At 44.4% G+C, this 23,828-nt stretch overlaps 1 protein-coding gene across 4 annotated transcripts in view; it reads left to right on the top strand.

Annotated features, from left to right (window-relative positions):
• Nucleotides 1-23,828, top strand: part of LOC119174081 (solute carrier family 41 member 1) — a 331,108-nt gene that overhangs the window by 181,382 nt on the left and 125,898 nt on the right. For all 4 annotated transcript variants that reach the window (XM_037424875.2, XM_037424876.2, XM_037424874.2 and 1 more), the window contains one exon: nucleotides 20,903-21,047. In XM_037424875.2, the coding sequence (XP_037280772.1) occupies nucleotides 20,903-21,047 (145 nt within the window). The remainder of the gene's footprint in view (nucleotides 1-20,902; nucleotides 21,048-23,828) is intronic.

The following is a 23,828-nucleotide window of genomic DNA, read 5'->3' as shown; positions in this document are numbered from 1 at the left end:
TTGGTACGACTTTTGCAACTTTCCAATCAGAGGGTAGAATTCCCCTCGTCAAGGACTGCTAAAAATGTAACGCGAAATTTTAGTGGACGTGGTAACAGTATTTTTAATATCTTAGAGTTTATTCCATAAATACCTGCCGAAGTAGATACCTTTAGGTTATTCATGAGAATCACTATACCTTCCTCAGTTATTTCAATGGGTGCCGTGTAATTATAATTACATTCGCAAACTTCGGGAAGAGTAGAATAATCATCGGAAGTAAATACCGATGAGATGTAAGTGTTGAATATATCAGGGCACTTATATAGGATTGTTTTAGGTTGTCAAGAAATTGAACTGGTTTCACAATGAAGGACACATCGGCTTCCAAAAATGTTTTGGATTCGTTTTCATTATTACGGGGAGGTCCTGCTAAAATATTTATCTTTCGCAACAGATAATGCGGTGCAGTAGGTTTTTAAACAGACTTGATATTTATCCCGCGCAGGATGGGTGCCCGCGTGCTTCGCATTCTGATATAAACGCTTTTTCTTGTTTCCTAATTGTTTAAGTGTTTTAGTATACCAAGAGTTTGATTCGTCTTTAGTTATTGCAATCAGAGGGACATATTGTTGAACCAATCAAGATACCTTGTCTCGAAAGAGAGCCCAGTTTTCTTCAATGCATTGGCCGTCAAGCGAGCGTAAATATGTATGGAAGAAAAAATTTTAAGCTCTGTGTTTATAGCTGTGAAGTTAGCTTTATTGTAATCATAAATTGTCTTAGTTACATATCCCACAAATGGAACTGGAATATCTAAGCTTATTTGAAGCAAATGGTGATCGCTGAAACCATTCAAGTGTGTTATTTTTGTTATTGTTTCTGGTGCTGTTGTCTATACTAAATCTGTGCTTAATTTCACGAGTCGGCCGATTAACGACTTGGAACAAGTTGTAGTCAAGTGTCAGGCTAAAGAAGTATGAGGAGATGGGACAAGATGATGATAGCTCAAGCCAGTTAATAAAAGGGTACTTAAAGTTTCTGATGAGATAGACGCTATCAGTAGCACATAATTCGACTGCCTTATTGGTACTGGCACGCAGTTTATTGACAAAGGATTGCCCAGATTCAGGCGGACGGTAAGAGGCGCCTATTAGTACCTTAACGGAAGCTATTAGACATAATACCTAGATGATTTCGAAATTGTAATTGGCATTGATTGCATATGAAGTCATTGCCTTCTTTATTCTGAAGAGGACAGTCGTTTATCAGGGCGCTCACGTCTATATATATTGTATGAATGTGCACGAGGCAAAATTTCGTCATCTGTAATGTTAGGGTTCAACCACGTTTCTGTAAGAATTATTATGTCTGATTGACTATCATCGAGTTATTGACTATCAACTAAATTCAACTAAATTATTGATTGAAACTCACTCAACTAAATGATTGACTATCAACCAAATTGATCATTTTTGTCGCCATTATTGAGTTCATTTTGAGGTTGAAAAACGTACAGCAGTTGGAGCAAGCTAAGATGATTGGGTTGATTTTTTTAACGTAAAAAATGGCAGCAAAGTATTGGCTTCACTAATGTGCCTTCGCGGAAAAGTTCAATAATTTATCAATTCATTGCATCTATAATATACAATACCACTCTCTTACGAGCCTCTGATGCTGGCGAGTGAATTCCGACAAACTAGACTTCCAACAGCCGATGGCACAAGGTTTTGACAGTCACCCCTACTCTTGACTAAGCAGTGCGGGAAGAAAAAGTTGTTCCACGTAACGCACACGACGGTGAAGCATCAAAATGTTTGTTGCATCAGCGCATCAGGGCCGCATGTTTTGCCATGACGCTGAGCATGCCACGTTGCTGCTGTGAACTCATGTTGACGTGCATTTGTCTTTCCATTAGACGAAACTTTCTGTAGATACCACACTGGTGTAATGAACTAAATGGGTGTGATGTTGTCGCGCATTTCCTCCAAACTCTGCGCAATGATATTTAGCCGGACCTGTTGGTACAAACAGGCGTCATCTTGCTCTTAGTCACTGAAAGTGTACAGTTGGAAAGCAAACTTCAAATAGACTTTTTTTTTCGTAAGGAAGCAATGACACTTAATCTGATACTTTGGTAGTGTAGCGGCTACGGTGGACGCCTCTTGGTCTGAAGGCCGATGGTCGCATTCAGATGAATGCAAAATGATGACGGTCTGTTTTCCGAGCAATGTAAGTGCGCGTTAAAGACCACCAGATGGCCTACATTTTTAGAGCTGTCCATTTTAGCACCCTTCATAATAATATCTTGGTCTTGGGATGTAAAAAAAATCGTACATTATTGTCATCAGATGATTTGCAGCCGCATATTTCACACCTGAAAAGAGATGCGCAAAAATAAATTTACTAATGTCAAAAAGAAAAACGCTCCTCTTTGTTGGTCTTCCCCACGCAGAGCAGCTCATCAATGATTTCTCTAATCTGACTAAATCCTCTGCCTTCCAATGCACAATTAGCTCTTTCACGCGCATACTTGCCTATAATATTTGTTATGTAAACCATCGAAAGCCAATATTCAGAGACGATGTCAAGGTTCTCAGTGAGCCAAGACTACTCTGCTTCTATCTTGTTCTTGACTCGTTCGCGAGCCCTCCACAGGCGACGTCGCTACGCCAATCGCACCTACTTGTCGGAATCAAGTCGGTTCGTGACCTTGGCTTTGTTTCCTTGCATCCAACACGAGGCTCGCCGCTGCGCAACTTCCCGCTCAAGCTGGGCCCATCACTCCGCTATCATTCGCGTCCACCCGCCAGCCGTGGAAACGTGGCTGATGCCGACACGGCAACTAAGCTCTCTTTCGACGCGCACAGCCTCAGAAAGTTAACGTTCCACTTCATGAGCCGTATTTGGGTGTAAGTAAAACAAACCATAGCCCTTCCTACTTGAGTCGTCATGGTGGCTGAGTTATGGGCTTATTCATTGTGGTCAACTATGAAGTCCATATGCTCGACAAGAGAATAAATTTTAACTGATGACGTATAGAGCAAATATTTGCCACAGAACAAATAAAAGAGACGAAGACGAGCGCTATTTTCAAACCAACTCGATTGGAAGTTTGCGCTCATCTTCATCCCTTCCCCTGTCCTGCACCAGATATTTGCTCTATATTTGATCAGTTGTCCATATGATCGTTATGGTCCAGTGAAATCGAGCAATTGTGTGCCAAGGCTGACACCTCCATACGTTGTAGCCAATTTTTCTACATCATGCATAGAACGTCGAACGATAACTTGTGTACGCAAACATTCAGGAGCTACAGAAAAGAAATGTACATACGACGAAACGACGAAAGCAAATGAAAAACTGAAACACCCAACAAATGAACTGGTAGACATTTCCCATGGTAATCAATACATTGATGAAATCCAGGCTTAGGTTCCTTCGAACTACATCGAATAAGCATTGTGATTTTTATTGTGTTTTGAAAACGACCGAACGCTTTAACGCTCAGGTTTCGATCTTAAGGCACACCAGGTTGACGGAAACTCACACCTGAACACTGAAATACAACAGAAAACCTAAGGAGTATTTTGTTTTAATTAATACCTTTGTGCCAACAAAAAACTGAACTTGCAATTGTAAGTCGAGGTCGCACCTGCAAACACGATATTCTTACGCCAATGCATAGTCGCACTTTCTCACATAGCACTAAAAAGGGCGAGCGAAAACATTCCTTTTTCTACAGGGATGGAAGACAGCTCAATCATCTAATACTCCGAGAAGAGTATACCGTCTAAAGCATAGCAGGCAACTGCGCTCTCAACAAGACACCGTGTGATAAGTATTTTAATCCTGCAAATTGCTTTTTTTTTCAACCAAAGCTGCCTTTTTACTCCTGAAGTTTAGTTGCCGGAGTATCTTGCGATGGCCCAACCATTCTGGTGCGAGATGGAATTATGTTGAAGATATTATTAGTCGACACCTCGCAAGACGTAAGCCCTCGATATGTAATGCAGCCACAATCATGACAAAGGGATATCGGCTAGAGGTATAGGAACAGAGAGCAGCAAGCATTTCAATACACTTTCAGTCAATGCTTCAGTCCACGAAGGCAATGAGGCATTATCAGACGCATTTTCAGAGTAGCAAAAACGCTTCGCTCACGTCCCGACAAGCTAGCCCTGAGACTATCTCCTCCATGTTCAAGATTAAATTGGTTCCTCGAGTCAATTTAAGATTACATGGGCTGACTTGTTCAATAAATTTCGCATTACTGATGCAGAAAATTTGATAAAATGAAGACAGCCACAGGGACGTTAAAAATAATAGTCGCATAACGAAAGACATTGTCTACCACTCACACGCACTCACACGTAAAAGGTTGACTTCAAAGCCACTTGTATCAGTGTAACAAAAAAAAAACGAATAATTCATATGGCTGCTGGAACCAATGATACAACGCTGTAGGTTACGCGCATTCATTACGTCAGCTGTGCCGTACATTACGTCAGCTGTGGCGTAATTGACAATTTGTTGTCCTCTGCATTGAATTCAAGAGCCCGTTCATGGTTGCTGAGCATCGAACCTTCTACACACTCCATAAACACATACTCAGGTACCATGACTCCATAATCAACCCAATGCAAGACTTCCTTTCATTGAGCTTTCACCACGTTAACCGCAAGAACCTCGCTGAAAACGTTGTATAATTAAAATTAAAGCACATGGGTAATATTATTGCAGTAGCAATTATATGGACACTCTCGGCTGAATTTTTCTACCAGCGTGGGTGCCACTTTCATTCACCATATATGTATATGTATCTATGTATATTCCAAGGCAGTATATGAAAACGCAAAGAAGAAAAACAATCCACAAGAAGACTCCGGCACGTGGAGTTGACCCTCCGTCCTCTGAATTGTGAGAGCGAGGCATTAGCCACTGAGCCACGAAGGATCCCCTCTTTCAACGTTCATACGGCAAGCTATTTATATCTGTCACTTCCCGCTGGTGATGGGCATCTCAGGGGGTACTGCTATCGTGTTCTCAGCATTACCAGCGAGATGGCACAGTGAGCGCGCGTCGCCAGATTGTCACGACGCGGGGTTGGTGGTTAGAGGAGGGAAAGGGCGCCTGATTTCTGCAGTCCTTAAGGGAGCTTGGTGCATTTTCTTGAAGGGAGATGGGGGAGGGTAATGAACAGGAGAGAATAGGAAATGGGAAGGCGCAGAAGAAGGCAGCTGCGAGGCACGCTCTTACTTTCCACGCGTACTTTGCCCCGCTGACGGGACACTCTCGCGGGCGCTCGCTTATCTCGTGGTGGGGGCAATCGTACGCTTTGGGCTTTCACCAGAACGATTCTGTTGTAGTTACTGAGTGCACAATGGCCAATGCACTCGTAGCACAGTCTCTGTTTGCGAAAAGGGCCTGCTTTTCAGACGCAGCGAAGTAACAACAGAGATACTTATTCACGCTCATCTTTACCTGTGAGTACGTTTCGTGCGTCATTTGTGCGTGCGAAACACGGGATACGTTTCAATGTGCTTGCCATTCTTCGCGCGACCTTCCAATTTGTTGCTATCCCGCTCATTGTTTCACCTTTGGGGCAAAGTTTGGACTTTTTGTTTTTATAACCACGGCTGAATAAAACTGGCATTTTGAAAATAAACTAGCTCCGTTTGTTAGTATGGAATGGGACTGGGCTCACGCAAACATTGAGATGGCTTGGTGCAGAAGACTGAGGCGCAAAGAACATATTATGAAGCAGGAAGAGCAGGAGATAAGACAGAGCTCTTCCTGCTTCACGATATTTTTTGCACCTCAGTCTTCTACATCAAGTATGCACCAACAAGCCCAAAAACAAGTCCTTTTGGAATTGAGATGGCTCCTGGGAAACGCGTGGCATGTAGGGCTTCTTGGGTTGCCTCCCGTGTTGTCAACTTAGCACAATAAAGTATGGATATAGCCACTGCATTATATGGCTTTACGGCATTGTAGGCCACTGGATCCACATCCTGTGCAGAACGTTCTGTTTTGAACATACATGAACGTGACAAAAACGAGGAAGAGAGTAGAAAAGACGAGGTGTGAAAACGAACCACCAGTATGGGATAAAGTTGGTGTACCACGTACTCTTTGTCTCAAGTTCCATAATGATTCAGGTCACGGCACATGCATTGGTCTTCAGAAATCTCATCCTAACGAGTGAAAAAGTTGTGCAAAGCTTCGGGCGAGCAAAGAAAGACACCTGAGTTTTTCACACTTCATCCTCTCGGCTTCGTCGCTTCTCACGAAAGACAAAACGGCATGCCATTAGTCCGAAATATCTTCTAGATCTTCATAAAAAGAAAACCACTTCGATGGACACACAGTTTTCAGTGACGTGACAGTCACACCCACGGCAAAGCACACAAGATCAAATTTACGGCGCAGCCTCCACAACGATTTCAACATAGCTAGAAAGTCTACAACAAAACCACGAACTACGTTGAATGAGCTCGTCCGTAGTACACCTTCCAGAGCGTTGTTGAGTAGGTGGCACGGATCATTCAAGTGAAGCGCCTTGAATTCAAGGTTGGAGAGATGCACTGAGCCCTTGTGAAGCTTCTGCATGTAGGAAATTGAATCAGAGTACAGTACAGTTAAGTCGCCTAAGATCTTTGAACCCTCTGAAGTGCGGTTCATATCAACACGCCAATTGATAATGCGTTAGACTGTTGCACTATTTTAAAGCCGATCATGAGGCTTCTACGTACAGGAAGCTCATCATCATTGAATTTTGAGGGCACCGCCATGGCTGGACGTCCACGAAGCTCCGGTGACTTGTCAATATTGACGTAAATGGGCTCGTCGTTTATGAAAGAGCTTATGGTCACAACGTCTTTGTCACTCGCCTCATGTAGGTATATCCGATATAGCATGACACTTGCTTCGAAAGAAGCTACCAAGAGGTCCTTCAAATTAGTGCAGTCATTCTACTGCCCCAGGCTGATAGACCTCTCGGTAGCTGTGGAATTTAAGCATGACATGAATCACAGTTACTGTGGAATCCCAGTATAACACAGTGCAAGGCAAAACTGATGAGGGATGTCATTCGCATTTTCTGTCTTTGAGCAGGCCAGAATGATGCATTTTTCCAGTGTAGTTTGCTTAGACTAGTGGCCTTTGCGATGGCAATAACAAGACGATGGGAACAAATCAAACTCTAGCCATGCAAGTCTGTTTAGACTCTGGCATAGCCCTTTAAAATCACCCGAAATGGTACGAAGCATGCTGAATAAACTCTCGTACATGAAGCCGTTAATTCAAAGCATCAACACTTCAAAGAAACTTCACTTGTGTCTGTGCGGCGCTTCTTTATATAGAAGTGGCGCTGTGATCGTAAACGTTCCACAGTTCTCTCGGCACCCTTGCTATTGGCAATGCTTTTCCAAACAATGACTCCTTCAGAGTACGTTCACTCTTCAAAATCGCTATACTCTTTTACGTAATCACCGCGACGCTTTCATAGTCTTTCCATTTTGCATGCGTAAAATTTCTCTTTATGCGCCACAGAAACAGGTGATGTGGGCATGTAAACGTTTCCTGAGCTGTCTTTTCCACGCTTGACCTATACTTTCGTGGCCATCTAAAACTGTTATCTCTCTGACATGCTTGCTAGAGAGAGCAGACCAATCACACATACCCAATCGACTGGCTTACGCGTGGCTGTAACTCAGTCCAATGAAGTTTCTTGAAAGGGGTTGTGGTAGCAGTGAGGGGCAAAACCTGGGTGTGCGTATTCGATTCTGTCTAGGTGGTCTGGGCGCCCTAGCGCTGCTGTTGCTTGGCACATCTTAATGTCTCCATGGGTTTGTATATCGAGATGCCGTCGCGCGCTTCTGGTGCTTCTACATTTGTTGATCTGTTAACGGCTATCACTTCGTGTGTGACAGTGCCGCTATGAAATGTGCAATTGGTGCTGTCTTCGATATGCTGTCGATGCACGGTAAACTCTAATCTGTGTCAAACGATAAGTTGTATAAATGAGTGCTTAGAAATTACCGTTTCAATAAATAACAGAACCAGATCACATTGTGTCTTGAACTCGGTGTTTATCGGATAAGTGGGAATGGTAACAAATTTTACCGGTGAACGTTTGTCAGATTTTTCCCTGATAAACCCAAACATGGAGCCTAACACAATATGTATTGGGTCTGCTCTGTTATGTTATAACTGTGTTGCTTTGAAGAGGTTGAGGTGCACATTACCTCGGTTACTTCATATCGATAAGTTATGGAGTGAAATAACATAAACAAGGTTACCCAAATGAACCCTGAGTAAAGAAATATAAAAGAACACTGAAACAGGTTGAAATAACATGAAATTTTACAGTTTTCTTGCAGCATTTCACACTGCAATAAAATGTTCACACGCAAGCATTTCTATTTCTATCCTTAGTATGTGTACAAACACATCATTTAATATATTACAACGCCTAGTTGTACATCAGAAGCGCTTATCCAGGCCGAAGTCCACTAAGAAGCCTACCAGGAAGATATTCACCTTTTTATGAAGATGCACTGCAGGCCATGGTGCAAGTTTTTTCTTTAGTTCGACGGGACGTCTGTACAAACCTAAAACTCTCTTTCTTTATATAATACTTTATTATAATGTGTTTTAATACTTGGTGGCGACTTTAACTATCCCTCAATCAACTAGTCCACTTTATCTGTGCCTGCTCATCCTAATCACCATGAACAGCTTAACTTTCTGCGCCTTCTTCATGACACAACCTACAACAGATTGTGCAGGAACCAACACGGGACGGCAATACTTTAGACCTTATAATAACCAATCATCCCGACAGCATTAACGTGGAGATCTTAGAAGAAATAAGTGATAATAGAGCAGTTCACTGCTCTCTGCCTCTTCCGCATGCCAAGAAAAGAAGCGTCCGAAAAAATATACTTAATTACGCACGCGCAGACACGGATAAGCTTAACAGATTGCTAGATTCTTTTTCGGGTGAATTGATATCTAACTTTCCCAATCAGTCTACTGAACAAAACTGGTGCTTATTTTGTGACAAATTAAAAGAAATAGAACGTCTTTGTGTGTCGGTGATTACAATAACTGAAAGAGTGGATGATCCATGGTTCACCCGTGACATTAAAAGATGGCTTACTAGAAAAAAGAGAGCGTACACTAAAGCGTCGAGAACGAACGCTTCGGAGGACTGGCAGAACTATAAAAACGTTTCCAAACAAACAGAAGCCGCAATTCCTGAAGCAAAAAATAAGTACTACAACGACACGCTACCTAACATGTTCAAAACTGACCCTAAGAAGTTCTGGAGCACGGTAAATCCCAAGGAAAGAGAGTCGGTGCCAGCACTGTGTGGAGAGGATGGCGACACCCTGAGCTTAGCCGGCTGTGCTGAAAAACTTAACCCTTTTTTTTTCTGAAGTTTAAACAATCGAGAGACCACTCGATAGCAACCTAAATTTGCCACAGTTAGCTATCTCTAATCAATTTTCTCCCATCACTATTGCGGCACACGGTGTAGCTTGTGCAATAGATCGTTTAGCTCTTAAAACCAGCCCTGGCCCTGATGATATTAGCGCTAAGCTTTTAAAACTAACCAGCCACTTCTCAGCCTCTTTGCTCGCGTAATTTTTCAACAATCTTTAGATACCGGTTGCTTACCAGAGGACTGGAAGTCTGCTTACATAATCCCCATATTCAAATCTTGTGATAATACTCAGCCCAATAACTACAGACCAATCTCTTTGACGTCCATATGCTGCAAACTTCTCGAACATATCCTATTCACAAATATAATGGCTTATCTTGATTTAAATAACTTGCTCCTAAATAACCAACACGGTTTTCGGCAAAATTTCTCGTGTCAATCGCAACTTTTTGAATCAATTACTGACCTTCATTCTGCGCTTAGCTCTTCCCGTCATGTCAATGCCATATTTATTGATTTCTCAAAGGCATTTGATAGGGTCCCCTACAAACGTTTAGAACTAAAAATTCGCAATCTGAAGCTTGAAAACAATACAACACAATGGATACTGGAGTTTCTTACTAACCGCTTTTAATCTGTAAAACTAAAGAGCTACATCTCTAACCCTACTAGCGTTTTATCCGGTGTTCCCCAAGGCTCGGTTCTTGGTACTCTTTTGTTCTTAATATACATTAATGACATAGCATGTAACATAAGTTCGCAAATCCGGCTGTCTGCAGACGACTGCGTAATTTACAAAGAAATAACTTTCCCTAACGATAATATCATTTTACAATCTGACCTCGATAGGCTGGCCGAGTGGAGCGACACGTGGCAGATGGCAATTAATATAGGGAAAACTAAGCACTCGGAATTTAGTTCTGCTCTAATCCCTTTGCATAAGTCATACACCATAAACGACATTCAAATTGATTCAGTACAATCCTTTAAATATCTTGGGGTATTTTTCACAGCCAATCTAAACTGGACCACTCACATTGAACATATCACTACTAAAGCAATAAAAAAACTTGGCATCCTCAAAAGGCGATTATACCTTGCCACCAAAGAAACCAGACTGCATGCAAACGTTTCCCTGATAAGACCATCGCTGGAGTATGCTTCATAATATGGCACCCTCACACTGAAAATTTAACTTACCTGGTTGAATCAATTCAAAACAAAGCTGCGCGCTTCATAACGTGGTCATACTCACCGTATGAAAGCGTGAGTTCCATACTGAAATCGCTTAATCTGCCCTCCTTTGCCATGCGCCGTAAACTTGCAAGACTGTCCAATTTTCACTCACTCTTCCACAGCAACTGCCAGTTTGCGCGCAAGCATATCCTCTCGCCATCACACATTTCAGCCCGTGTTGATCACCCTAACAAAGTTAATCCCCTTTTCCCGAGAACAAAAAAATACCAAAACTCGCCCTTAGCCCTGTCAATAACCAACTGGAATTCTTTGCCAGCTGATGTAGCCACTCTAACAGAATCATCATCCTTTCTGAAAACGGTAAAAGTGTTCTTAGAAGTTCCAATCGATTAATGTAGTTATGCGGTGTTGTTGTTTAGGTGAATTACTTGAATATCTTTGTGTGTGTTATTCGCACCTACACTTGTTACCTGGAGCCCATTGTATTTTTATTAACGTACCTTTTCTTCTGCAGAGTTTATATATATGTTTTTATTATCCTTATCACCACTTTTGTGTGTACTCTATTTTTTTAATTTTTTTCCAATTAAGCTCTACTTAATGATGCTTCTGAACATTTAATGTATCTTGCACATGGTGAAAATCTTCCTAATCCCCCCCTATGTTATGCCCTCCCGGGTTCTTAGGGTATGTAAAAAAATAAATATTCTTTTTTTTTTCTTTTGCGCACTTTACGCATTATGAAACTTTTGACCTAAATTCTCATCTTTGTGGCCACAGTAGCATTCCGGTCAGCTGGATTGATGTATTTTCTGCACGAAACTGTTTGTATACGTTAGTTCCAGTTGAATTCTGTGTAGCAACATCTCTAAGTGCCGCGAAAGATCTATAGCTATTGAAAATATTTTCTGTGCCCATCATCTAGCAATGATGGCTTTGATTTAGGGTTACGAAACCACTTCTCCATAAAACAGTGGTTGATTCCTTGCCTTTTACCACTTCGAATATCCGCCTAGACGTAAGGATTCCGCGATTCCGCGTTCAAGGCTTTCTTGGCGAGTGTGTCTGCCTCTTTTTTAACCTTTATTTCAAAGCGGCTGGGTACCCACTGGGATACGACGTTGTGACCATGCGCTGGGGAATATTCTACACTTTATGGAATACGTTGTGCTACTTCGCAATCGTTGTAAGGTGATCTAGCATGCTTGATTCTTTGAAGAGCGGATTTGAAATCCAAACATACTAGCCACTGTCGTGTCCCAGAATTGTCGGAGATAAAGTTAACTGCTTCAAAAATTGGATCATTTCTGTTGTCATTGATGAAAATGTGGGTGTTCATTTATCCATTTCCATTTCTTCAAGTTCGGGTAAAAATACCGCACAGGCTGACGATTCTTCAGTACAGGACCCGTCTGTATATAATGACACAATGTTTGATTTGATTGATATGCGGGGTTTAACGTCCCAAAACTACAATATGATTTTGAGAGACGCTGTAGTGGAGGGCTCCGGAAATTTAGACCACATGGGGTTCTTTAACGTGCACCCAAATCTGAGCACAACATTTCCGCCTCCATCAGAAATGCAGCCGCCGAAGCCGGGGTACGAACCCGCGACCTGCGGGTCGGTATAGCCGAGTACCTTAGCCACTAGACCATCACTGTGGGGCTATTGACACAATGCTACTTCAATTTACGCGCGCTAGCCGATACTTGTGCCCTCCAGATGGTTTGCGACGCACGAGCCTGGAGGGCCCAGCTGCAGGTGACCCGTGTTGGAAAAAAGAAGAACGTGGAGGAAGAGGCAGAAGTGAATCCTCGAGACAACTAGGAGATTCCGTTCTAGGTGTGTTATTATCCTCGGGCACAAGTTCGCTCTGTCTACGTTACCTGATTAAAAGTGTTCATTGAACCGTGCGTTACAAATCTTTTGGAGGTGCTGGGTACAATTCCAAGCCCCTCTGGAGTGACGGAGCACAGTCCAGAACCACAGCGAATTGGACCCAACGAGCTGGCGCCTGTTCATCAGCACTGCAGTCGACACCTACGTGGTGAGGGTCTTGAATTTTCACCTTTATCAACTTCCCTTAGAACCTAAACGGCTGTGAACGGGTACGCAACCGACATGACAGCTCAGTTCACTCTAGCCAACATTCTGGTGAACCAGCCAATGCTACCAAAGCCTTTCTATGGCGAAACCTACGAGTACGCAGAGGACTGGCTTGAGCACTGTGAACGCGTCGCAAAGGCTAACGGATGTGGGGAAGAGCGCTAATTTAGAAGTGTTTACTTCGCGCAGAAGATAGCGCACGAACGTGGTATGACAACCACGAAGCTACCTTCCGGTCGTGGGATGATTTTCGACGGGAGCTGCTCGCTACTTTTCCGAACACAGACCGCAAAGAGAGAGCTGAAACTGCGCTCCAGACAAGAAATCAGCGAAATAACGGAACTGTCGCCATGTATATGGAAGACATGTCGCGCCTATTCCACCGAGCGGATTCAAATATGAGCGAAGACAGGAAACTGCGAACAAGAACTCTTTGCCGGAATAAATCGAAGGTCGCCGCGCACCGTCGCCGAGTTTCGTTCCGAGGCGACTACAATGGAAAAGACGCTACTACAGCGAGCAAGGTTATACAACCGTGATGCGATCATCACTTCCATGGACATGTTGCCACCAGTCTTCGGTAACGGCATGGAAGCACTACGCGAGCTGGTGCGGTATGTTGTGCGAGAAGAGCTCCAGAAGCAGCGCCTTGACTAGAACGCTCCAATGCTTTCGTCTCTGGCCGATGTGATCCGTGAGGAGGTCAGGCAGGTGGTACGCGAACCTTCGAGCAACGCACAGCCAGAGCGGCCACTACAACAGAAGACGAGAATGACGTATGCTGATGTGCTACTACGAGGACCTCCAGGACGTGCGGACGTCGCCGCGGCTACGCCTATGCAGTACCGATGCCGCCGAGCACCCTGCAGCCAACGCCAGGGAGGAGACTAAGGAAGAGCGATGTCTGGCGCACTCCTGACAGGATACCGCTTTCTTATCAGTGTGGATAGGCTGGTTACCTCTACCAAACGTGCCACTACCGCCAGGCAGGACAACGTGGTTTTCCTGTCAAAGCACCTCGACGACGAAATGGTGAACTTCCCTTCGAAATTGAAGAATACTTGTCAGGTCGTCAACGCTCAAGTGGATTCCAACGACACCAACCTCGTGCATTGACAACGGGGAGATATAGGTCGCCTAGACCCCGACCTTCAGCAAGCTCCCCAAGGTCTCGTTCCCCAAGCCCGCGACGGAAAAACTAGAGTCATCGACCTGTGGAGGCGAGGCCGTTGTCGACGCTAATGCAGAAAAACCTCCATTGCTGACTCTTAACGACGACAGACTCAGAAACCGGTGCTTGTAAGAGAATTGTAAGAGAATTCGCCGAATATAGGGTCTTGGAATAGAGTGTTTTTTAAGGGAATTCGCCGAATGTTTCTCGTTGTTATCTAAAGTTTGACGCACTCCTATCGCGAAACATTGCATCATTGTCGACGAGTCAGTGAGGCCAATATACCAGCATCCCTACCGAGTGTCACCAAGAGAAAGAGAAGCTATTGGTAATAAGGTTAAAGAAATGCTGAAAGACGACGTAATCCAGCCTTCATCAAGTCCATGGGCATCACCTGTTCTTCTTGTGAAGAAAAAGACTAAACCTTACGTTTCTGCATTGACTACCAGAAGCTCAACGCCGTCCCCAAACGGGATGTTTATCCTCTTCCAAGAATTAATGACATTCTGGATAGGCTGCGAAATGCCAGGTATTTTTCCTCATTGGATATTAAAAGTGGATATTGGCAGATAGAAGTTGACAAAATAGATCACGAAAAGACAGCGTTTGTAACACTGGACAGTTTATACGAGTTCAAGGTACTCGCTTTTGGCCTTTGTTCAGCACCGGCCACATTCCAACGGATGATGGACATATTGCTTTGTGGTCTGAACTGGCAGTCGTGCCACGTTTATCTCGACGATGTTGCAGTCTTCCCTGCTACCTTCGCGCAACATTTGGAAAGGCTCCGGCCGTGCTCAGTGTGATAAAACTAGACAATAAAACCGCAGAAGTGTCATTTCGGCTTCCGTGAGCTGCTTTTTCTCGGCCATGTCATCAGTGCAGGAGGCGTCCGCCCAGATGCTGAAAAAATTGAGGCCGTAGTGAAATTTCCGAAGCCAGCAGACGAAAAGGTTGTTAGGCGATTTTCAGGTCTCTGCACCTATTATCAACGGTTCGTTAAAGCTTTTTCACAAATCACTGAACCACTGACGTGGCTGACAAAAGAGGATATGCCTTTCGTATGGCTCGCCGAACAATAGGATGCCTCCAATGAACTGCGAAAGTGTCTTCAAAGCCATCCCGTTCTGGCGTATTTTGACGAGGAAGCGGTAACCGATATCCACACGGATGCAAGCAATTTAGGTCTTGGGGCCGTGCTTGTCCAATGGCAAAACGGACAAGAACGAGTCATTGCGTATGCTAGTCGCACTTTTTCGAAAGCTGAGGTGCACTACTCAGTGACCGAAAAAGAATGCTTCGCCGTGGTGTGGGCTATCAGCAAGTTTCGACCATATTTATATGGTAGGCCTTTTTATAGCGACCATCATTCGCTATGTGTGCTGGCTAATCTCAAGGACTCATCTGGACGGTTTCCACGGTGGAGCCTACGATTACAGGAGTATGATATCACGCTTGTGTATAAGTCAGGTCGAAAGAAAAGTGATGCGGACTGCTTGTCACGTGCTCCGATTCAACCTGCTGCTTCTGCTTTCACCTAGGAAGTTGAAGATTTTGATTTCTTGGGAGCTGTGACACCGTCAGAAATGGCACATCATCAGCGATCCAACCCTGAGCTACTCCTGTTGATCAAGTACCTACAAGGACAGTCTGTCGATGTTCCACGACCTTTTGTCCGCGATTTCTCAGCGTTCGTCTTACGAAACAACATCCTGTATAAAAGAAACTTTGACAACAATACAGCGACATTCCTCCTTGTCATCCCTTCACTTCTGCGACCAGAGATTTTGGAGGCTTGCCACGACGATACATCAGCTGGACACTTAGAAGTAAGCTGAACGTTAGCTTGCATCCGCGCTAAATACTACTGGCCGAAGTTGCTCAGCTCTGTACGACACTATGTCAGAACCTGACGGGACTGCCAAAGACGTAAAAACCCACCGCTAAAACCAGCAGGTCTCCTTCAACCGATAGAACCACCAGAGGCCCAATTCACACAAGTGGGAATTAACTTACTGGGCCCATTTCCGACGTCTTCATCGGGAAAACGGTGGATAATAGTTGCTACCGACTATTTAACCCAATATACCGAGACAGCGACTCTTGTTAAAGGATCAGGCGTTGAAGTAGCTGAATTCTATGGAAAGGAAAATGATAGGTGTAACGTCAAGTGGCAAGATTAGAGCAGAGTAAGTCTGGGAACAAACCGCGCTTTAGGATAATATAGTTGAAATGAAGAAGAATAAATTGACATGAACCGTGCACGTAGCGCGTAGACAGGATAACCACTGGTCATTAAGGGTAACTGACTGCATTCCCAGAGAAGACAACCGGGTGAGGGGGAGACAGTGTTAGGTGGGTCGATGAGATTAAAAGGTTTGCGGGTATAAAGTGGTAGCAGCAAGCACAGGACCAAGTTGACTGGTGGAACATGGAAGAGGCCTTTGTCCTGCACTAGACGTAGTCAGGCTTATGTTGATGATAGCGATGATGATGACCATCCCGTGCATGAGCTTCGTATGTGGTGACGTGTTAGCGAGCAGCGTCCTGCTGGTGAGTCACTTCAGCAAAGATATGATCATATCGGTTCTCCCTCAGTGAGTGTACAGCAGCCAGTTGGATCACGATGACCTCAACTTCGGAAACTTGAGAGGCAGAGTTATCAGCTTGAGTCGTTAACGCGCGAAGGCTTTCTGCTCGCACCTGTCGTGTCCCTTGTTGTGTCGAACTCCGTTGTGTGACATTAGTCGGTGCTTTAACACTCGTATCAGTAGACGGTGGATAAACAGCGATGGTGCATATGCAAGCTAAACAAGCGAGCACAGCGTAACAGACAAAGCACGTAACTGCATCGTGACCGAGTCTCGCTCGTGACTTGCGAGATTAGCTCCTGAAACGTTGGCGGAGCTATGTGTGGAAGCTACTCCAGTCAGGCTATGTTGTGCAGCGCCGGGCCAATAACACCTAGGCGGCATCGGTAGGGCCCACTGATTAGAAAGTTTTCATGTTCGTGCCACCTGAGGTGGCGCGCACGTGAACGTTCCCTAACACTGATTAGTACCGTGATGCCAGCATTGATTCGAATGCTAACCTCGCGACGCCGTACTATAGGGCATGTCGTAGTGCTGAGTGAGCTGAGGCTACCTAAGGGTCCTCTGCTGGTCTTCGTTAGCGTCATAACGCAGTACCTCTCTCCTTCACTCGTAGACGGCTGCACCACCCCGACAACCCTAAAATCCGTATATTTTGGAAAATAGTGACAATTCTTGATCTGCGCCGTCTCACACTCACCACCCCGTCGACCTCCTCTTTCTTCACCCTCTCTTTCGTAGAGCCAGCGCGTCCGCTGCGCTGAATGGCTGATACGCGCACTGCCAGCTAATCGGTTGACCATGACGTCACATGAATTACGCGTAAACAAACTTCGCGCGCTGTTCATTCACCGCGCACGCCATTAACCCTCCAGGCTTCCCGCTCCAAACGTGCTTCCAAGTTGAATTCCGAGCTTCGTTCTTCGTGGCGATGCCTGGCTGTGGTGGATTTCATTGTATAAGCAGGTCAGAGGAAGAGCAGCAGGTCAGAGAAAAGAGTAAAATTATGTTATATGTCCCGAGGCGACGAAAATACCGTGCGCAGAAAGCAGTGGACTCGAAAAATTGCGAGAAAGAACTTCGCCCTTTCCAAGCACGTTGCTCTTTGCGAGGTAATAGCAAACAATTTTCTTATGTATACTCTGATATGTGGATAGAGTTGTATGGAGATAATAACGCTCAGTGCATAGCCAGACTGTCCGTTGATTTAAATAACGAGCACATATAAACGTGGATATATCTTTCGCCGAGTCAGTCGCTGTGCTATGCTGCTTTCTCTGTGCCACGACTAAGATTTGTTGTGTTTTCCCACGTGCATTAATTTGCGAAGTATGACCTTTATAAGCTTACGTGTTTAATTCATAACTTGTAGCTGTGAACGCATGTGTGTGTGATCGTCTATGTGTGTTTGCATATGCACCTGCGTGTGAGTCAGATTGTGTACGTGTGCACTTATGTGTTTGTGTGCGCACGTAAGCGCCTGCTTTTGCTTGCGATTGTATATGTCTGTATTTGTGCCGATGTGTGTGCAAGCCTATGTGTGTGTTTATGTCAGTACGCCCGTTTGGTATGTCTCTATTCGCGCCTGTGTGTGTGCGCACGCACGTATGTCAGCATATGTGAATGCCTGCGTGTGCGTTCGTTTGTGCATGTCTGTACTTGCGCGTGAGTATGTGTTCGAGCATCTGCGTGCGCTTGTATTCATGCACAAGTTAGCAAGTGAGTTTGCGCACATATTTGTGTGTGTATGTATGTGCCAGATGGGGGTGCGCTTGTGCATGGCTAAACTGTAATTATGAGGTATCGTGATCCTATGAGCTTTTGTGTAAGCAGACAGCTTTTTTTCTTCGTTTTAGGAGACTGAGGTAATACCCCTGTCACACGGGAACCTACGAACACCATTTAACTTCCTCATCTCTACAAAAACGGAGATGTGGCCCGCGTCCCAATGTCTCCCTTGCGTCAAAAGAAACTAAACAAAGCTTTTCGCAAAAGCAAGTTCGGTGATCCTCCTTAGCGGCGGAATGGAGTACTCTCGTCCGTAGTTACGGAAAAAACTGTAAGAATAAACAGCTGTAGTCAACATAGTTATAAACTTTACGATGACTGCCAGTTGGGCATGTTGGTATAATGTAACTCAGTTGGTATAACGTAACGTAACTGAGTACTTTTTTCTTTTTCGTTTTCCTTTCTTAGTTTTTTTCTGGAGGGGGGGTGACAAGGGGTTTTTTTTTTCGGTTGTGTGCCGTCGATCACAGAAGTGGTTTTTTTCGTTATGTCACGTTGTTCGTGAGAACAGGGCTGGTTTAGGATGACGTACATGCATGTTACGTTTATATAGGTGTTTGTTTCGAAATAAAAAATTTAAGTTGCTAATAGGCGCTTGTCCTGTGTCCTTTCTGATTGTTTGTACTTTTCGGCACTTGTGTCATCATAAACTTTATCACCATTAAATGTTCTTTCGCTACATAACGCGCGTTTAACGAAAAGGAAATACGAGTACAAGTGTACATGCTCTCCACACCTTGCCTCGCCAAAAGCCACCATGTCACTATTTTGAAAAAGTTTCTCCGAGACCGTGCCAGCCATTCTATTCGTGTGCATCATGATGTTTACATCTCTGCAACTCGTTCGCTTTTTATTGCCGTGTCACTTATTCTGCTTGAACACTGCCGAATTTCATGGCAGTGGTTGACACAGGTTTTCTTCCTTCTTCGTCGACGTCGGTAGTCGTGTCAGCGCTATTTGCAAACTGTTGCGTCACCCATCCGCAGAAGGGCTTCGTGTACTAAAAGTGAGACCTGTGCCCATTCGATGTTGTAATGAACATTGTGATCTACGTGGTAGTGCAACTTCAAAGAGCTCAGCGAAAACTTAGTTTGTTTGAAAATTGTTGTACGTAGACAAAATGCGTAACAAAATAAACGTACAGTGTTGCCAGCGTTTCTTACAACATTACTGCCAACTTGCTTGCAGGTGTACGCGTCTGCAAATAAAGGCAAAACATTTTTTCTTGCTTCAGTGTAAATAAATTCTACTTTACACAATCACACGTAGGATTGAAAATGTTTCCTGGAGTATTAGACGCTAAACCTTCCATTCAGAGAAGGTGCTGAAGCGCCTAATAGGTCCCTTGCGGCTTCTGTATAAAGCTTGCAAACTGCCGTGTCACAAAGGCGTGACTCCATTTCCATCAAACTTCCTCGGGGAGCTTTACGTTAATGGAATTGATCACAGTTCAGTGGTGGCCGTGTGACAGATGTATAAGTTACAGATGTTATAGAATACAATATCTCGCCCTTTTCTTGGGACAGAATACAGGCAAGTGCATTAATTCCACTCTGGCGTTTCGGTAACACGACAAGAATTTTCCTTTAGCAGAGTGTGACGTTGGGCGTGTTGGTGCATAGCTTAATAAAATGATGGTGGCGCAACAGATCCCAGCAAGGAATAAAGGAGACGGCATATAGCACCAGTCCTGTCTCCTTATTTTGCTATAGTATCTGTTGCGCCACCATCAATTTATTAAGGAATTTTTAGTGTGTGTGTAAGTAAAAAAGGACGTCGGGTCCACCTATTTCAGTGAATTCATTTGATAACCCACCACATCATATTTAGGCTGCCTTCTTCGAGCTAATCAGGACCACAATAAATGAAAAAAAAAACGAGTCTGTGTAAACCTTATGCGCTTACATTTTAGCTATTAACATTCCTCCGCATTACGGGCAGCTGAGGCGGGTGAACCTACATGCGCCGATGGCGTAGTTAGGCGTCCGGTAGCTGCCGCCGTGGACGCAGGGCCGTGGCTCCAACTCGCGGGTGTCAGAAAGTTGCGTAACCTGTTCTTCTGGTTTATTTTTTCTATTCGGGCAATTTTTAATCAAGAATATAATATTCTTCACGAAAGTACGTTAGTGTAGTCCTGGTGGACTTCGGCATAAAACAATTGCGCGTTAAAAATGTACTGAAGTAAAAATTATAGCAAGAGTGAGTGTTATTTTGTCTTTGACGTCTCGAAGAAAACTGAACGTGGTAGAAACGAGAATTCTTCGCAAGTAGGAGATGGGAGAAAGATCACCATTACGAATGGCAACCTTCCAACGGTGCATACAGTCCTCTAGTTATGGGCATTTCTGTGTGCCTGTAGTTGAAGTGCAAGATGTTTTTGGAACGCAGTGTACTAGGCGTTGTGTGTGCTGCTAAACTATGGTTTCTAAGTCTCGGTGAGGTTTCGTCATGCTTCAAAGTTGTACAAAGTATTCAATCTGTAATTTTTTTGAACACCAAGAACCCCTTTTTAAGTCAGCAGGGGCCATTGTGCGCGGATATACGCGGAAGGGTGCAAGGCTTCGTTCTTATGCTCTTTCTCGAGTCATAATCGAGCGTTCTTATGTGTTGCAGCCAAGCCGTGGATCTCCAGTGTGTTCGGCACAGTGCTGGTAGTCTTGTGCCCAGCATGGGTGTACATCGCGCGCGGCCACCCGACCTCGAGGAAGGTACTGGCTGTCGGCTGGTGGCCCATCATCGTCGCCATGATTATATCCAGGTAGAACCTTCTCTTTTCCTGTGACACTTCATGTGTCATTGCATGAGGAAGGCATGCTCGACGCATCGCTGACTCAAACGCGAGAAAACAGGAAATCTCGCATTACACGATAACTGATTGTGTCCACCTCCAATGCGTGTTCCACGTGAGTAGGCGTGCCTATTTCTATTCTAGAGGGGGATTTGCGACATCGTGTGATGCTTTAGCCAATCAAATATAATTGCACGCTCGCAACTTCTTTGACAGAGGGTTTATTGTGTTACTGGTTGTTGCTTAGTAACACGGAGCAACGTTCTGCGGGAGATTGGCCATGAAACGGGTCGTATAGCTTCCTTTAAAATTGAAATTGTTTCATATTTGAGGATGTTTCAAAGAAGGGAGTTTATGACATAAAAATATTGGTATAATCAAGAAAACATATTAATACCAAACCAATTGGATTGAAAAGGAAGTTGAAGTTAGGTCACTTCAACTTTCGATTCATTATCTGTCACGCAGTAAATCACTTGTGGCATCGCAAAAGTTCATGTGGCTGAAACCCAGAACTGTAACACAAAAGGAAACAACCACCGAGAGCGACAAAATTAAGTCTGTTCCTCGAAAAGGTTCTTCTAGAAGCCTTTCTTTTTTTATTTCTTTAATGATTTGTATGTCGCAAAAGAATTATGCAGAAGTCTACTACTCTCTTGTAATGAAGGCATACAGGTGACTTCACCAGACCGGGTCTGGGAAGGTAAGCGGTCAGAGGGGAGGGGAGGACTCGGCAATGCAGTTTGGCGATTGACACTTCTGCACTTCTGGAGGTGCACGATCAAGTTTGCAAGGATAATTAAGCTGAACAATTCAGATGCTGATAGAGGAGATTTAGCCAAGTCGCATCCGAAGTGGCAAACTTTTGTAATAGCACCGCAGAGACAAACACCAACGTCGACAATATAGGCGTGCGCAAGGTTACCCTTCAAGAAGGAAGGGGGGCGTGAATGTTCGTCGCAGCACCCCCCTCCTTCTAATTTATTTATTTATTTTATTTTATTTATCAATACTGCAACCCCCAAATGGGGTTTTAATACTGCAGCCCTTAAATACTGCAACCCTGATATAGCGGGTATAAATTTCCTAAGTTTACAAATTGGCAAACACGATGAAAATAAAATGAAAAGTACGAACAGACTTTCACAAGGTGAAAAAACAGGACAAAAAGACAACAATTTGTAATAAACAGGCATAGGAACATATAATGAAATCAAATAAGCACTGCATTCAAGATGACCACAAGCGTAGAATAACCACTACAGAGATTAAAATGAAGAGCTTCACTGCATATATTCAGCGCGCACACTTTTTGCTCCAGCTGCGTAGTAAAAAGATTCAAATATGAATGCGAAACAACATCGTTATTAAGATTATTCCATTCGGTCACTCTACTGTGTAAAAAAATTACAGCATATTGTCACGAGGTCGTGACGTGGCCCAAGACAGGAGACTTTGTGTTGGGATTTAACTGTTTATTTGGGCGAACCTGTGCCCGGTAAAAGGAAAGTCTGATTACAGTAGCAGTCTTGCACAGATAGCAGTGAACGGAGCGTCGGCCGTCCATCAACTACTGACAAGCGGCGAAGTGCGTCGGCATTTATACTCTTGCCATCGATAGTTCTAGCGCTATCACTGGCGGTGACGTAGATTCCAGAATAATCTGTACAGTTCGCAGAGTGGGCGTGATCTTATCGAAATGATGTACTACACTCCTGAAGCTTCTCGAAAACTGCAGGCACGGTTTGCCATGAGAATTGTGTAGTGTATTGAGGCGATAACAAAACTTTAGATATGGAACGTGGCATTGCCCCCCTCTGAAAAAGGCATCGTCCTGATGCTTTAAATAAAGATGAAGGTAGAACAATAATGCAAGAAAGTACAAGAAATATATTACGATACAGCAATAATATAAAACCACTGTTTCAGTTTGTAACGCGCATGAAATGGCTTGAAGTGCGCGGCATGGACGACTTCCGGTCGCGATCGGCGTCTTTGAGGGTTCGTGATGCCGTCGGGCACCACCTCGTAATTAAGTGGGCCGAGACGTCGAACCACTCTGTAGGGTCCAAAGTATCGTCGCAGAAGCTTTTCACTTAGTCCACATTGGCGTATTGGCGTCCACATTCGAACACGTTTACCGGGCTGGTATTACACGAAGCGTCGTCAAAGATTGTAACGGTGGCATCGGTCGTCTGTTGATTCTTGATACGGAGACGCGCGAGTTGTCGGGCTTCTTCGGCGCGTTGAAGGTACTCACTCACATCGAGGTTTTCTTCGTCGGTGACGTTGGGTAACATGGCATCGAGCGTCGTTGCCGGGCTCCTTCCGCAGACCAATTCGTATGGAGATATCTGCGTCGTCTCCTGCACCGCCGTGTTGTATGCGAAGGTCACGTACGGAAGAATGGCAGTCAACGTCCTGTTTTCGACATCGACGTACATTACCAGCATGTCGGTGATCGTCTTGTTTAGCCGCTCGGTGAGGCCATTGGTCTGTGGGTGGTACGCTGTCGTCCGGCGGTGGTTTGTGTGGCTGTATGCTAAGATCGCTTGAGTTAGGCCAGCAGTAAATGCCGTTCCTCTGTCGGTGATGAGGACCTCCGGGGTGCCGTGACGTAGGACAATATTTTCGACCAAGAAATTAGCTACCTTGAATGCACTGCTTTTGGGCAGGGCTTTCGTCTCGGCGTAGCGGGTGAGGTAGTCTGTAGCTACCATGATCCACTTGTTTCCGAAAGCCGACGTTGGG

Source organism: Rhipicephalus microplus, chromosome 5, assembly GCF_043290135.1.
Source record: "Rhipicephalus microplus isolate Deutch F79 chromosome 5, USDA_Rmic, whole genome shotgun sequence".
In the NCBI taxonomy this organism is placed as follows: domain Eukaryota; kingdom Metazoa; phylum Arthropoda; class Arachnida; order Ixodida; family Ixodidae; genus Rhipicephalus; species Rhipicephalus microplus.
The sequence above is the reverse complement of the archived record's forward strand: the minus strand, read 5'-3'. Positions and strand labels throughout refer to the sequence as shown.